At 35.0% G+C, this 17,275-nt stretch overlaps 1 protein-coding gene and 1 long non-coding RNA gene across 2 annotated transcripts in view; one reads left to right on the plus strand and one right to left on the minus strand.

The window, feature by feature from the left end:
* Window positions 1–1,708: 1,708 nt before the first annotated feature.
* UNC13C (unc-13 homolog C) overlaps window positions 1,709–17,275 on the minus strand; it is a 181,411-nt gene continuing 165,844 nt past the window's right edge. Inside the window, exons 29-31 of the mRNA XM_085303380.1 lie at window positions 5,238–5,330; window positions 4,349–4,508; window positions 1,709–3,095 (exon numbers count right to left, since the gene is read on the minus strand). Of these exons, the coding sequence (XP_085159506.1) occupies window positions 2,810–3,095; window positions 4,349–4,508; window positions 5,238–5,330 (539 nt within the window). The 3' untranslated portion in view covers window positions 1,709–2,809. The remainder of the gene's footprint in view (window positions 3,096–4,348; window positions 4,509–5,237; window positions 5,331–17,275) is intronic.
* LOC146596645 (uncharacterized) lies at window positions 7,386–16,889 on the plus strand. The gene is made up of 4 exons (XR_014895632.1): window positions 7,386–7,438; window positions 10,456–10,505; window positions 13,925–13,969; window positions 16,841–16,889. It is a non-coding gene; the product is annotated as an uncharacterized LOC146596645 (long non-coding RNA).

Consider the following 17,275-nt stretch of genomic DNA (forward strand, 5'->3'; position numbering starts at 1 on the left):
GACTTTAAATAAATGGAATGTTTACCTTTCTAAAGCAAAATATAACAGCCTTTAAAAGAGTCCTGGAACCTTTTTCAAATCAATTATCTTTACTACATAAAATATTTGACTCTGACATGCTTACTTATGGCATTTTGATTCATGGATAAACATTTAAAATGGAGCTCTGTGATGTAAAGTTAATGTGTTTCCTCTCAATTTCCACAAGACAAAATTGGATGCAGGAAGTAAATATTTTTCTGTTAAAGATAGTGAACCATTAAGGCATATTTTTAAGGCTTTTTTTTGTTGCTTTGCTAACATGGTCTAATTAATTCTGGTATGTGCAGATGAGGGGGACTGCTTACCACTAAGAGACTTCCTTGGCAAGTTCAATCATTATTCCTTTATAGGTGAATTTCAAGGATAAAAATTTAAGCTGATGGCAAATATACTATGCACCAAAATGCAGGCCATGTTACATATATACATATATAATGAAAGTGCTTCAGGTGAAACACACACATGTGGTCTGCCCCAGCCTTTCTGTTTTATTTCAAGGAGTCACAAGTGATTTATTGTGGGATTCTGTCTGCATTTACAATGATGTTCCATATTGCACAACCACCTCATCTCTTGATTATTCCCCTTTTTCATTTGAGACTGTGTCTGCCTATGTCTACTGTGCCTCACAGAAAGGAGGAGTAACACCTGCACCTGAGTGGAAATATAGGTTCAGGAAAAAATCCTTCTTAATTCTGCTGAAAATTACAGCCACCCCTGAATTTTACTTCTAAGTATACAACACAAAATGCATTTGAAATAGTAGAGAATGGGATTATTTTCAAGATGGATATTGGGTCTCTAAATACTTGGGGTAGTTTTGCAAGTCTTTGTAATTGCATTCAACCTATGTTTAGTTGGTATTATTAAAGTTACATCCTCAGAAATGTTTAGGAGTCAAGTATAAAATCATTTAATATCTAAATTAATGAACTATTTTCTGAAATGCAAAATTATCAGTTTTCACATGGAGAAATGGCTTCGTGAAGTGACAAGGGGGGGATAATGTACCCACCAAAATCTGTCATAGTTATTCAATGCATAACTATCAGCAGGATGTACACTGAGAACTCATTTTTCTCCCACCCTACTCAGTGATCTTAGTGAAACATTGTTAATTTTCTAGAGACTGTGCAGATTATCTCTAACTGACTAACTCTACTTCTGGCAAATGTACTTCTTGGTCTACGAACAAGAGGACTGAAGATATTGAAAGTTTGAAAATTTCATCTAAATATCTCATGAAGGGATACCCTGGCAAGAATCTGTTTTATCTAGATGGAGTCGCATATTACACTTCAGTAGACTGGAATCAACTCTACTAGTTGCATGTTCCCCCTTCCTTTTAGTTTTTTTCCTAAACAAAACTGAAACTTCACCCTAAACCTACTAAAAACACTGTAACCAAAAAAACAATGACAAATACATGTATGCATAAACAATTATACATGCACCACAGAATTTTATTATGTGCATTAACAAAATAACTACCTCATTTGTTGTAATTGTGTCACTGACATCAGATCTTACAGTTACGAAAAATGCAAATAATAGGCATCAGAAACCATGCTTTGATGTATCATAATGTTACGTTTTAGCCCTGTAAATTCATCTCACATGCATTTAAAACTATAGATATATAAATGATATCAAATGACAAGCTAGATGGAGTCTCTTCATACTTTATTTTACAATTTCTCACTAAATATATTTACAGGACACAGGTTGCTTTAGTGCAATACATAGTAATGTTGCATAAGTACAAACTGTTGAACTTTTCTAAAAAAAGAAATAAAGCACTTAACTGATATCACAGCTAAGTATGTAAAGCAACATTAATAACTCTGAGTGAAAATGCTAACAGCATCATTACTTTTCATAAACAATTTCTAGAAACAAACCACAAACCAGCTTTACATATTCCAAACTATGAACCATTATACAGTACCATATCATTTTAAAAAATGCATTTTTTTAAAGCACATATACTGTTCAATGTGGCAGTCTTTCTACAGATATTGATTTACCTTTTTAATACAAATATGATAATACCTTGGCAGTTTTGAAGAACAAAGTTATCTCAAGATATCAAATCAGTAACAAACTCCGGTAAGCACAGCTTCTTGAGAACTTGCTTTAACAGCATTTCTTCACAGTGATATTTATGAAAGGTTGGAAAAAGATTAGCATAAAATATTTCCATCCTTTTTCAGTTTTTATGCAAAAATCATTATATTGGTAGTTATAAAATTACAAACACTTGCTATAAGTAACTGCATCTGTAGTAATGATAGAAAAAGTTATCTGTAAGATACCTAAAATGAGGCTAGCATAAAATGATAGTTTGAAATTAGCTACATTTTAAAATTATTAGTAAGGAAGGTAACTTAATTTACAGTAAGCAAAACAGTAATTTAACAGAGAAAACTTATTAATCAACTCAGAGACCTAATTATTTATTAATAAATGTTTAAAAATAAATGAGTTGTGATGAGGTGAATTYGTAATTTTAAAACATATAATGAATCATTTACTCTTAATCTTAGTTTTGGCACTTAATTGGAACAATTACTTTACCAAAGACCAAAATATGTATAAAAGATATAGAACTCCTGGACATACCTTGCAAATATAGTACCTAAGTACTGGCAGACACTGAAAACATAGTTAATAAACATTCCCACAGATTTTCACAGGCATGCACTATTCAGACAACAGCACTGTATCTATGTTCTTGGTGGTGACAATCTTGTGTTACTTGGGTATTTTAGGCCATTTCTTCAGCAGATCTTGTTTCTGATTTGAGTCTTACAAATTCTTTAGCAACTTCATCATTGGTCCTCTGAGAGAGTATTCTCAGGATTGTCAGCCCAGTCTCATCTACAAAGATGCTTCTCAACAGGGGATACCAAGATGCACAGCTGCCTTTCTCTGCAATGTTTTGCAGTTGAATAACTGTCATTCCTATAATGCGATCTTCCCTGGCAAAGCAGTAATCTTTCACTGAGAGATGAAGCTCGTAGGCTCCTGGCCTATCTTCATTACTCAAAATGCTGCAGGGATTAAAAATATGAATTTAGAACAAGGAATTCAGTTTAATTCCCCTAAGAAATGTACATGCTGTAGAAATCTGCTCAACTTTATAATCTAGTGGTAGTTCCAGTTTTTGCAACAGAGTATCATGTACTTCAAACCTCTTGCATGGTTAACCCTGTTGGATGCTGTTSGTCTTGTAGCCTCTGTTCCCACTGTCCTCAACAGAAATTTAGAGAATTCATTAGTTCTCTCAATATCTGAAACACATTGTGACCTTTCCGTAGAAAGTGTCTAAAATATTCAAGTAGTTTAAGCACAGATACTATACCATCTTTTAACAATTGAAAAGAATACAGAAATATTTATCCTGCTACCTGAAACAAAGGTGGCTTTTAGACATATATTTTATATGTCAAAATAAAATCTTTCTGACTTGCAAATCTTTGCACCATTTTTCCTAGCTTAGTAATTCTGAAATGTTTAAGTATGCAAAAGTAGCTTCTCTGCTCTTAAGTATCTACCTTCTAAATGTACTGATTTCTATAACTGCAGCRCAAAATTCTAGATCAATACATGCTATTTCTCTTCCGTCCTTACTGAAAGTTTGTATTTGTTCATATTAGTAGGCATATTAAAAGTCTACAGCAGAGGGATAAAGAAAATCAGAGGCAGCAAGCTTTAGTAACCTTGTGCTCAGACACTCAGAAAGTGAACTCAATCCTAGTGTGCAGGGTTTTTCAGTGCTTGGAAAATGACCTGGTCTCAGTTGGGAAAGGAGGGGAGGACTGAACAGGTGAGAGAGATGGGCTATGGGGAATACTAACTTTAAAATCCCAGACTGAGTGAAAAGGTTATCACTTTGAGGATTAAATAACAGAGGTATGAACAACATTAACATATAAAGAATGCTTTAAGTCTTTGGGCATTTCTACAGGYGTAGTGGTCCAGATCTCTAGCATTAAGAGTTAGTGCTTCAGTCCAGATAACTGCTTAGACAAATAGTTTCTCACATACATAAATGCTTACTTTTGTATATGGAAAAGAATTGTACATTTTAACCAGGTTTTATTAAGGCTGAAAGCCTAGTGGTTGTCTTTCATCTTCATATAAAACTAATACCAATTAACAAATTGCTTTGAAGTGTTGTCTGTTTGTTCTTTAGCCTATATAGCCTTGGCATTAGGATTTTCTTAGTCCTTACGTATTTAACTGCAAGAAATTCTAACAAAATATGTATAAAATATGCAATTAACAGACAAAAAAGACTTACAATTGGAAAGTTTCATTGTATTTTGGTGACCAGGTGTTGCTCTTTGTCTTAGTTCCATGTTTTCTTTTCTTGTCACTGAGGTTAGGACCTAATACGCAGACTTCCACAAATGGCCGGAACATAGCTGTTGTTTGCCAATTCAGATTATTAATTGCTACAACTAAAAAGAAATAAAAGAAATGAAGGTAACAAATAAAATCCCATTGGAAGAACTCCAATTAATTATCTAGTACAACCTTACGTAGYCAATGCAGGGCTGCTGGAGGGTGACCTGAGATCTTTCCTATGGAAAATCTATACCTGGCAAGCCTGCCTGGTATCTGCCGAGTAAGGGATCTGAATGCTTGTGGTTGCAACAGTAGCAAATACAAATGTGTACTTTGCAAATACTGACCTTAACTGCTGTTTTGTCTGCTACCTCCACTGTAATTTTAAAATTAGCTTACATAAAGGTAACTGCATTTGCTTTGGAATTCAGACTGTGCAGAACAAAGAGATTATATTTATTGAAACATTTGAAGTAATATGGTATAGTCATTCACCATCTAACTGCTACAGCTTTTGGAAAATTATATAAAAATAATTCTAAAGTGTAATTTGACCATTTTTGATCTTATCATTCAATAACTTTATATAATACACTTCAACTGTCTAGCACGCTAGCAGATTTACACAGGGAAGCACAGACAATACTGGACTATATAATCATCACTCCTGCTGATGTTGAGCAAGGGAAAAATGGCCCTAATAACCTGAATCGTACTCATAAGCACAGTGATACTTAACATTTGTCACTTCGTTATAGGGATATTTTATTGAGTATGGAATAACTGAGTCTTGGGGTTTGTTGTTGTTATTTTCTTTTTAAAACTAGTTATTTGAAACTTACCTTTTACAGTAACTTTATGCTCACCAGTTCCAGGGTGTGTAGAGACATCCACCTGTACAGATATCTCACCTACTGAATTATTAGAAGTTTGGCCTGAAATAATAATCAGTAGAGAAATAGAGAGCAACAGCATGTAAGTGGTATTCTTTCTCAGAAACACTTAGAATTCTGACATGAATTTCACATTTAGATGGGAATCAATTACTGATGCATAAGTGATTGGTGCCACAAAGACACCCAGCAATTGCGAATGTCYGCGTGGAGTGCCTTAGTAAAAAGTAAAAACTGTCAGTGGGATCTTTCCATTCTGGTTGTCATTAGATGTAGTTAGGTTTTTGATTCCTTCTTTATTTAGCTCCTGGTATATCACCAATGTCACAGTGTCATTATAGCCATAACCTTAATAAAAAAGTCTATTTGGACCAATGCTCAAATGTTTTGTAGTCATAACACTCATTGGCTACACGTTCTCAAAGAATTCAATTTCTATTCCTCTAGTCCTTATCAGAAGTTTCTATTCCTTAGTAGGTATCTTTGGAAGGTCTGAACTTGAAGATGCTGATAGAAATACCATAAAAAAAAAAAAAAAAAGATTTGCTTATATTTAAAAAAAAAAAAAAAAAAAAAAAAAAAAAAAAATACAAAACTCTAGAATAATACTCCTGTTAAATGGAAAAGAATGCTCCTCAGTGAGTCCGTCACTGTGCGCAGAGGTGTCTCTGCGCAATTCTGGGAAAGTGGCCTTTATCGTGTGTGAATCCTTTACAAGAAAAAGCTTTGGAAGTTTTTTTGTATCAGGAGCACCTTGCAAACAAACTGCAAGGTGTGCCTGAAAAAAGATGAACCTAGCAGAAATTGATGTGATTCACAGAAAATGCATAAATTATACCTGAATGTCAGACATACTTCRTATGTAAGTAAACAACACTTTTGAAAACTTGTATTACTGTAATTCTAATTTTTCTGTGCCGTTAAAGAGTTTTTCTATTGATCTTCATCTGCCTTTTTGAAAATTTCTACAAGTATTTACTTTTTGRAAATAACTTCAGTATACTTTTAAAGATAAAAATTCATCTATGTTATAATTAACTCTCTGTATTTGTATTTCACATATTAAAAGAAGTACACTCTGTCTCTTTGTTTCATAGGAGAGTTACTAAAGGTAGCCATTCTATGTGATGGCAAGTTTGTAAGAAAAAAAAAGAAAAAAGATGGAGAATTTGGCCTCAACTGAGCAAAAGAAACAGACCGACTGTACTCGTTCTGAGAAGTGATAGATCGTGCCAGAGAACAGTAACCTGCCTTGTCAGACTACTGATCGTAATTCTGTTTTATGACGAACAGACAAGTGCTTTGTAGCTCTGTCCCTCCCCTGAAATACCCAGCCTGTATGAGACCGTGGTGAGCAGACAGGTCACACTGTAAAACATCCATCCTTGAGAGAGCTTTTGTAGTGGCATGAGCTGAAACCACTCCCAGTCTGCACTGCCTGCTGGCAGAGCAACAACAGCAAGTTTAAGAGCAAATTAAACATTTGAAACAATCTCCACAGTTTCACCAGAGAGAGTCACAGGCGCAAGATACAAGGAACAGTTYGGAAAGGACATGAAAGGGCTAAGAGAAGATTTTGAGAGCTTGAAATAGCAGGAGCAGTACCTGTGAAGGAGTTACCCTCTAGCCAAAACTTCCAGTTGCTCTGGAAGTTGGCAATGGCATCTGGAATGTTTGCATAATCATCTCTTGAAACTCATTTTAGAAATGGAAAATGTAAAAAGCTTCCTTATAGTTTCCTTGAAACATTCTCATTGGTACTTTGGCTTTAAACTCTTCTGTTGTAGGACAAGTTAGAAATTGAAGATTTCAGCTGCAGAGCATAAAATGAGTTTATAGTGGTGGGTTTCTGGCTGAGCAGTGGACTAATACTAGCTCGCTATGACTTGTGAAGAAAATCAYGTGCGTTTCCCTCAATATATTAAAATCTATACAAAACTAATACAATCACATTGCAAATGTGGTAGACATGCATGTCTTCCTTTTTAATACTCCTTGTGGTAATATAAAATGTAGGTATCTTCTATTCTGCTGTTGCTTCAATAGTATTATGCATAACTACAATGTGAGCTAATAACTGGTCTGTTCACAGGTCCTGATTCTGACTCTCCAGCTGCCACAGTTACACAGTTACACCCGAGATAGCAGAGGTTGGTGCACCTAAGTAGTATAGAAGTAGCACTACAGCTAAGCCCAAAGTTCACAATATTTGTATAAAAATAGTATTTAGTATTTGAGATTTTCTAATATAAACACAGAAAAGTCTATGTAATGATGTAAATTCTCATATAGAACTATTCATAGAAGATAGAATTGTCACATCTATAAAGGTACTGCATGTTAACCAAGTTAGTTTTTATCTGGTATGGTATTTAAGCAAACATTAGTGTCAAGGTTACAATCCCTTTTATTTACAGTTCAATATGGCAAAATTTGGTAGCTGTAACAAACTGAAACACAACAGCCTTGAAAAATTATCAGTGAAGGTCAAATAATTTAATGGCGCAATAAGTCAGGCAGAAATATGTAGTACTGAATCCAAAAAGAGACTATCATCTGTCCTTGCACTCTGCCTTGCAAGTCTTCTGTTTCATCATCTCTGTGCCTGTTTGAAAATGGTTGTGTAATCCTTGGTTAACATACCATTTCATGGTAAGGACTGTCAGCTAGCTTATGTTTTGGATAGCGATTTTTTTTCTTTTGAAACTGCTTCAGGATCTTTTGGCAGTCATAGTATTTTACTGCCAGTAGTTTCTTGTAAAATTATTAGACCTGGAGAAGCCTTAATTTCAGAGTCTTTTTTTTACAGCATGCATGCAGAATGAGAGAACAACAAATTGTGTGCATGTGTGCGACAGAAACTGAGAAGGAGAGYGCGAGATTAAGGGCATGTTTGCAAAACAAGGATTCTTTTTATGTTGCATAGTCTAGGAGTGAAAGAGAAGAATAATAGGTTTTCCTTGCTGTTCAACTAGGGACATATCTTTCTGGTTTCATCCATTAAAAATTACAGTATTAAGTAACAACAGAGTCCATTCTTTTTTTTTTTCCGTTAAATTTTTTTTTTTAAATTATTGAAATTTAGAAGCATTTAAGGCCAATGTGTTTGTGATCTGTCCAGTGTCCATCCTGCTTTAGTGGCATTTGCAGAGACAATTCTAGCTATGCAGTCATTGTAGAAGTATGAAAGACACTTATTTGCAGAACAGTTATGAGGACACTATACACTGGATTCTTATGCCTTGCATTATTAATATGACCCTTTACCCAAACCTGCATTGTACTGGCAAGGTTCATAGGCTTGTTTGGAAAATAGTGATATTTTATTCAAAACCCCCCCAGAAATCTCAGCTGTTATAAATGTGGATTTCTTTTTTCTCTGCCCACTCTCCACTTACAGATTTGTTAAGCTTTATGCATGCCTTCTTTATGTATGTTGTCAAAGTATATATACAAGAGAGAGTGGAGAATGATGCTCTTTGGATTTTTGGTGTTAGAAATTCAGGCAAAATTGGGATTGGGATTTGTCAACAAAAAACAGCTGGGTGTCCAAAATCTGATGTGGAGCTAAAATCACAGTCTTTTTTTTAGTATATTATTAGCAGTTAACTTTTACAATGTTTATTTGCATTGATTTTGATAGCATATGATGAAATCTATTAGTCATAATTCTGCAATTTTCTTCATTGTGCATATTTTATGTATTTTTATATATGTTACGATACATTTGTTGCAACTAGGCTGAGTTCTGCAGCTTGTCATGCAGACCTGTAACAGATATTGCAGCAAACTAATTTATGATATTTACATATTCTCACTTTAGTATGCTGTAACGAGTTTGATCTTTTGGTCTTAATTCAGATTATCTTTTCAAGCTATTTTTTTCCTTTTATGAAATAATGTTGTGTAATACATGATTGTGGCCTCAATTTGAAACTCCAGTGAAAGGAGCAGGGATTACTCTCTGCCTCATGCATAGTTCATAAGAGAACCAGATATGCTATTAATAGAACTTAGAAGTTCATAATGGAATACAGGTACAACCTTCAAAATATGAGCATTACAAAAATAGTGCAATTCAACATTGCTGAAATGCAAAGAGCTGGAAAAAACCCTTTCCTTTTTTACTTAYAAGAGCTGCTTAGCAACTTTTGTTTCCTGTAGACTATGTGATGGCATCCATTTTCTTGCCTAAACAATAGTGGGTTTGCTGTTTTCTATGGTACCTCTCACTTTAGTATCTCAACCTGACTTCATACATTTAAGGAAGACAGTGAGATTTTTGCTTTGCTTTCTACCATTACTGGTTGCAGGAGAACTCAGAATTGAATTCTGTCTTGGCATTTGAAACTATTTACTGTTCATGCAATTTCCGGTATTAGTGGTTTTACAAGAGCAGCCTGAGCATGGAGTTACTGTTATAGTTACTCATTCTAATTAGATACATATTTTCCATTCTACTTACTTACCATCTTCCCTTGGTTTTAGATGCTCCCACTTTTAGCTTCTACTTGTCTAGCATATCAAAAGAAAGCTGATACAAATCCAGCTCGTGAAAGAATACCCTTCTCTGCAGCCATTTAAGCATAAAATAAATAGGCATTGTAGTATGAGCTCTGTGCTGTTTGAGTATTGATTTTCTGCTTAACTAACAGAAATTCTTGAAAGTCAAGCAACAAAACACGTTGCAGTTCTGACAGTGTGGATTGCTATGCCATATACTCTTAAAATAAAGAGCTGTAGCATTCTCTGACGAGGCCTATAAAGCTAAACTGCTGAACATATTTTCCTGGCTATTGCTGATTAATGACCATGTGAGATGCAGCAGTGGCATTCAGTTTGGGAAAATCAACAGTAATAAATGAGGGCACATTCAGGACACTGTGGTGGTTGAGGTGCTTTTTTTTTTTTATACAGTTTGCCAAAACTAAAAATATGGCTGCATTAAAGTGAATGCTAATTAAATGCAATCATTCACAAAACTATAATGTGCAAAATCAGTGACGAGCTAAGACATAAGTAAGTTTCTGAACTAAAACATAGCCATAAACCTGCTTTTAATCTTACTATCCTTTAGGTTAAGTAAGTTGTCTAAAACGTGAAAGTATCATTTCTTTCAATAAAAAGGTGACTGCCAGGATGAAAATTGTATGTCTTTTTTTTTTAGGAACTAATTTTGAGAAGCATTGACTGGATTGGTCTGAGCTTTGAGTAACAGTAAGTCAGATGTATCATAAGTAGATGTATCTATAAGTACAATAAGCTAATGAATAGGGACATGGCTTTATTTCAGTGTTTCGAGTCCATTCCTTCTCTTATGAAATGCAGTAAGAGTTTGTCCTCTGACTTTAAAGATTTCACACTGATTGTGAAAGTGGTTGAATTTAGCTCAAGTGTTAGTTAAAATGAGCCAATTCTACCTGAACTGTAATTTGACCTCTTTTGTCTAGAGTTGATGTAGGCTGACATCTTGCAGGGGTGTGTGTAAATCCATGGTCTTTTGCAGAAAACATCGAGCTTTCCCTGATGACGTTCTCTGTTGGTTGTTGGCTGCCATCCTGCTCTAAGGCAGCTATGACATGTTTTAACTGTACAATGCTGAACCCCCATGTCCTGCCACTGAGCAGGATTTACTAGGTCTGGCTCAGCAGTCTGCTTCCATTTTACCAACTGACTCATGTTTGGTGCATGTGTAGTGTGTAGGTGATTGTCTGCTGGCAGGAGGTGATGACAGCCCATACTGTAGTCTGAATTTCTGCAGAAAATGTTATCTTGCAGCTGAATGCAGAGAAAAGAGATCACATGTAGATCACATATAGCTACTGTATACTATTAGTTTTGCCTAATCTTTTTAGATTGTCACTTTTGTGACAATTTACACCTCAGGTAAGTTCAAAGAAATGAAAATTTATCTGTGTGTCAAGGGTTGTGCTTGCCAGTAACAGCACTGGTACTTCAAGAGTCTCACCTGGCTGTGCCTTATATCCTCTTCGCAGACGTATCAGTGACCATAGTGTCAGTGCGTAAGATGGAGAGTCACTCAGCCTCGAAATCCAGTGCTCTTCACCAAACTGCCTCCAGGTTATTAAAAATCCTTTAGTTGTAGATCAGTGCCTGTTCTAAGGGAGATGCTAAAGCTATCTGCTCCACAACTTGGCTGTTGACAGCYCTAACGCTGGTGTATACTTGAATAAAAAGGAAACTAATCCAAASATTTTTCTTAAAATAGGCTGCTGTGTCACCTGGACACAGGACATATTTTTGGTTAATATTAAACCTGAATGTTAGAAAAGTATATTTTTATTTAGCAGTTTATAATTTATTGTCCATAAAATGATAAAAGTGTTCCTAGCAATCAATACTAATAATTTATTTGCAGAAGATAGTGCTCAGCTAGTTTTACATGTGTGGGTTGGTATTCAATAGTTCAAATAGTTCAGTTTTTCTGGCAACAATATCCCATTGTTTTTGTACTATAGTATATGTCAAAAATACGGCTTTTTTCTTTCTATCATAATAGTACCAATGTTAAAATCCAAAATGATCATAATCTGAGTAGTATTCCACTTCCAAACAGGCTGAAAAGTGGCAGACCTGGTATAAAAGCAGGGATGTAATCTGCAAAGCGAAATCTCTCTTGCCTGTTTTCYCAGTCAGTAAGATAGATGTTCAATGTGACAGCATGTGATAGAATTTTTCGTATTCATAGTGTGGGGGGGATTCTGATTTGTTTTCACAACACTGACTGAGGACTGAATTTACAACATTCATCACTGTGATGCTTTCAGAAGGCAAATCACTACACACAAAAAAARGCAAGGTTGTCAGTTATTCAAAAAGTTACTTCTGATTAATGTTCAACATTGTCATTTACTTATTTAAACACCTGTCTGTTGAAAAAACAGTCTTGAGAATCTGTAGTACTGCTTTGACATGGAAAATCAATTAGGGTAAGAGTATGGCAGATATCAACTCCATTTGTCTTGACTTTGTGATAATTTACCTTTAAAACGTATGCTCATAATATAGTCTCCAGATTTATTTGAAAACAGTAACAAGGGCAGAGTTTAGCTTTCACATAKTTAGTGTACTGAAATCGCCACATGAAAAACTCTGAAAGTAAGTAAGTACCTGAGGTTAAATCATCATTTTAAAAGATAGGAATGTTGCTGTTAATATTTGCCTATTTGAATTTGAATTGCTCTTTACAAAGGTGTAAGCAAGCACAAAGACTTGGAAACAAAACTGTGGTTCAAGCAGTTATCCATAAGAAATCTTGGGGACCAACAACATACATACAGTTTTTACATAGCTATTATGATCTCTAGGGAAAAARTAAGTCAGTCTTGCTTCTCAAACCAGTCAAACACAGATTTTTGCTCTTGAGTTCCTTAGACACAACGAGGCTTGATGGAAAATGGAAAAAAAAATCTCCCTCATCTGTGGTTAAAAGTAACCCTGATCATTGTTTGCTTGTAGTCTGGTGATATTTCATAGTGAATATTGAGTGGGCACAGGAGGTTCCTTCCAACCTTACCAATTCTGTGATACTCAATTCTACATCATCAGGATCTGCACGGAAATCATTGGCTGGTTGCATACAATATTTTGAAAAATACTTGTTTGCAGTGTGACATCTTAAAAAAGTCATACATAAATCATCCATGAATGTTTCAGAAGAAATCAGTTTTCTACTACAGTTATGCTGAAATGACATTTCTGCTTTCCTAATCATTTTGACTAGGCATTTTATTTTCACTGCAACAGATTTACTAAGCTAACTTGTTCTGTGGTAACAATGTTACCTATATATAAATACGTGTATGTGTTTGTGCGTATATATGTATGTATTCATGACTTACACTGACACARTACAGTCTTTCCTTTAGTGGATACATACATAAATACTTTCTGCCATTATGATTATGAAGAAAAAAGAAAGATGCTCCTTTTTTCTGGTATGCTCACATTTCAAGTTTTATACTTAGGTATAAAGGTCTTTAAAATGAAGAAACAGGAAAGCTAGCAGGATCCTGACAGTGTGGTGCTGTCTTTTTTTATTATATTGCTATTAATGCCAATTTCATGTATGGAACAGCTTGTACAACTTTTCCAACCCGTTTTTTACTTCTTATCTAAACTACTGTGCAGAGCCAGCAATCCTTGTCCTTGTCTTGATTAGTTTGATGCACCAAGGTCTCTAACGGAAGGGCAAGATGTTCTGTACTATAGGGACAAATGTCAACTACAGCAATTCGGTTAGATTCGCTGTGCCTAATTCCTTCTCCTTAATGCCAGAAGTAAAGCAAAAGCTGTTTGCCAAACCTCCACTCTATTTTTGAAGAGGTTTTGAAACTGTCTGTTCTGCTCATTGCAGACATTTTATGTGAGAGCAAATAGAGAATGTACGGTGTGAAAATATCTGAATTGGTGAGGAAAAAAGAGTAGTAGCCTCTATCCTTCCTAGACTGCAATTAGTAAAGGCTTAGTTTCTTTGYCATACACTGATGGATACTGTACTAGTTATTATTTAGGAACGAGGAAGAATTTATTTCTTGACTGATAAATTAGCTGGACTATATAGAGGTTTGGGGTTTGTAGTTTTTTCCTTTTTCTTTTTTCTTTTTTTTCCCCAGCCTTCTCCACAGGATCTGAGAGCTGTGATGGAAGATGTCTTCAAGGTAACATTCAAGTTATTACAACTTTAKAGTTGGTAGATGACCAGTGAACATGTTTGTCCACAGGGGTCTTGTTTCTGTTGAAACAGAGCTATAAATGGACTGAGAAAAAACATCTGCTAAATGAGTTGGGAATGGTGCCGAAGTCTGGTATGGAAAGGACTAGAAAAGTAGTCAGCTTCCATATAACGCCATGACAGCAGAGTTCTCGTAATCAGTTCTCATCCAGCTGTCACAGGCTGAGTGGCAGACTGTAGCCCCCTACAGCAAGAAAAATTTGAGGAAAGTACCACAGATCGTACTGCGCATGTTAGGCATGCATGCATTTAATGGCACCAGGGTCTGATTAAAACACCTCCCTCGCATCTTGTTTATCTTGCCATGTGCTCATAGTATTACAAAGGCCAAATGAGCAGAAGATAGTAAAAATACTTATTTGGCCTGAGAGCGTACCCAAATCCATACAGGAGAACTGAGCACCCAGAACACAATGAAGAATATTCCCACGTTATTGTACTGTCACTATGGAAATTCCSTATGAAAATTTTGAGAAACGTGAAAATTTTGATTATGAAAAGCTGAAGGTTTGTTTTCATTTAGCTGAAGTTTTAGCTTTACAAGGATATGTAAATTGCTTTAGGAGCTGCTGTTGAAACTGTTCAAGATAAAACATCTTGTGCATAGACTTGAAAGTAGTAAAAAATGAAGAATATACATGATTTTTTTATAATCTGTTTGCAGATGACTGACAAGTAAAAGCAGACAGTGATGTTCAAGTATCCATATGAGACCAGTTAGAGTACAAAACTGCACTTGAGCTAGTTCCAGTCCTGCTTATCTCTGATACCCTGAGTTCATATACAACCTTGGATTCTTTTTCAGAATTTTGAAATAATTAATGCTTGCATTAAACCATGTGARGTTAATCTAATTTTTGAACTCAAGACCAAAATAACTTAACTGTGTGTGTATATATACATATAGATAGAAAGATAGATAGATAGATAGATACAGTTTCTTCTGTCAGTGTAAGTCCTTGAAATAAATCTGGAAAATTGTTAAACATTTCTTACTGTGATATGTGTGGACACTTTATAAATTTCAGCTCAATAGTTTTGCAGAATTAGAAACAGAGATATTCTCTTCTATCATTTTAAGTTCTGTTAGAAATAATTGTGCAGAAGTTGGACATCAGTTATTAGACCCGTTAGACCCTTTAAAATGAAAACAAGCTGCTTGCTTTTTAAGTATGAATGAATCTATTGATCAAAATTTTATAATTGTAATGTTCTTAAGTACTAATCAAAAAGTGAAGACTAGATTTTCAGAGGGACAAAACCGTTTTATCTCAAGTCAGTTTATAGTTATTCATTGTGCTGTATGTATTCCTTTTTCCCATTGCTCCCAGTTTAATTATCTCCAACTATTTTTATTGATTATGGATAACTGATTATATACACAAATATGAGAACAGATGTAAATTTAATTATATTTCAGAGCAAGTTTCTGATTAGCAAAAATGGTCATTTTAATTAAGTGCTAATGATACAGCCACAGTTGGGAGAGCAGAGATCATAATGAATGAGCTTTTTAGTTCTATTTAATAACATCAAAGGATGATGAAAAATCATGAGTCACTTGTCCTTAACTTTCATTCTTAGTAGCTACACTTTGGTCATACTGGTGTGCAAATATAGGCATGCTAACACATGCCCAGAAATGAACACAGACCTCAGGCTGAAGCCATGATGAAACTCGGACTATTCAAGTTTGTGGTTTAGAAATTATAAAGGACCTCTGCTTATACATGGATAATTTTCTTTCTGGAAGTTACAATGAAAGTATGCATAAGAAATCGCAAAATGTGCTAATAATTAATCATTTTCCCCTAAATCCATAATCTTTTTTTGAGAGGAAAAATGATCTATTCCTTTCATGTGAGAACTTTATACTGTTTTTCTCACTTCCAATATATGAATTATTAACAAAGATCCTCATCTTAGATGGAAGCTGTCTAGGAAATCATTCCTTAGCATGAATCTTGGGAGCAGGTTGCAAACTGTGTTTTATGATAACTTGTACTTCAGAGGTAAAAGCAATCAATTTCCAGCTTAACTGTCCAATTAAAGATTTTCTCATTCTCATGAGTGGAAGCAAGGTAATTCTTATAGATCAGAAAACTGTATTCCTCCTCAATCATATTAAGTGACGAACAGGCCATTTTTACAAATGCTCACTGCATTCAAATGAAATCTAGYAATGCTTACTATTACGTAAAAATCGGCAGTTTCTAGAGTGAGGAACTATTCAGCTTGGACAGTAACGCTCATTTTATATATATGAAAACAGTTCCTGTACAAACTGTAGCAATATGAAAATACTAAATTGGGTAAGAAAGATGGTAGGAAATAGTTTTCTTTGAAAACAGAAGGAATCTGCCTAAAATTACACCTATGAACTCTTGCCCACCTACTGAAGTCACAGAAAGTCCTCTTCTGACATATAGCATTAATAAATATTTATTACGTATGAAGAAACTTTCTGAGTTTCATTTTTTTTTGTGCATAATAGCAGAATTCTAGAGCAGAAAAAAACTGGCTTTACTGTTGGTGATGTCCAGATTCACTTTTCCCTATTTGAAATTCTTGCATGTTCTCTGCCTTTTTTTGGTTTTGKGAGATTTTCAAAATTTTGACTTTTGGTAAGTGAAGAATGTGACGTTTTCTGCAGCATAGCTTTAAAATCTGAATTCTGAAAGGCACAATGAAAAACATCTAGACAGGGAGAATAATGCTGTTGAGCAACCAACACATCCCATTCCTTTTGAATCTACAAAGTGATGGACTCACTGTCAATGTCTTCCTAAATTCACAGGCACAGAACTAATGAGAAGTCTGGATAATTTTTACAGGTGACCTGCTACAGTGGGTAAGTCAGTATAGGTTCTGTAATGTGAAATCACAGTACTACATTTAAGAGCATATTACTCACAGTTTTTCTTAATTACAAAAGGAAACCCTACGGGATATGCCCCACTTCAAAATTATCTTGGTTAGTAATTACAGCTGCCAGCTTTGAAAGCATCTGTAATTGCTAAAATATTTTCTGAATTTATTTTGTTTCAGTAATTGTAATACATGCTGTGGTTTGGCCTGTACAACTCTGTGTCTGGAGTGTTCCTAAAAATAATCTTGATACTCAGTGTTCATACAGAACTGTGGGACCTAGTCTTCACGTAAAGTGACAGTCAGGTAAATGCACTGACCTCAGTCGAGCTCCACTGATTTACAACAGTGGTTGACACAGGGT

This window comes from Rhea americana, unplaced genomic scaffold, assembly GCF_003343005.1.
Source record: "Rhea americana isolate MKP2758 unplaced genomic scaffold, rheAme1 scaffold_2, whole genome shotgun sequence".
NCBI lineage: Eukaryota > Metazoa > Chordata > Aves > Rheiformes > Rheidae > Rhea > Rhea americana.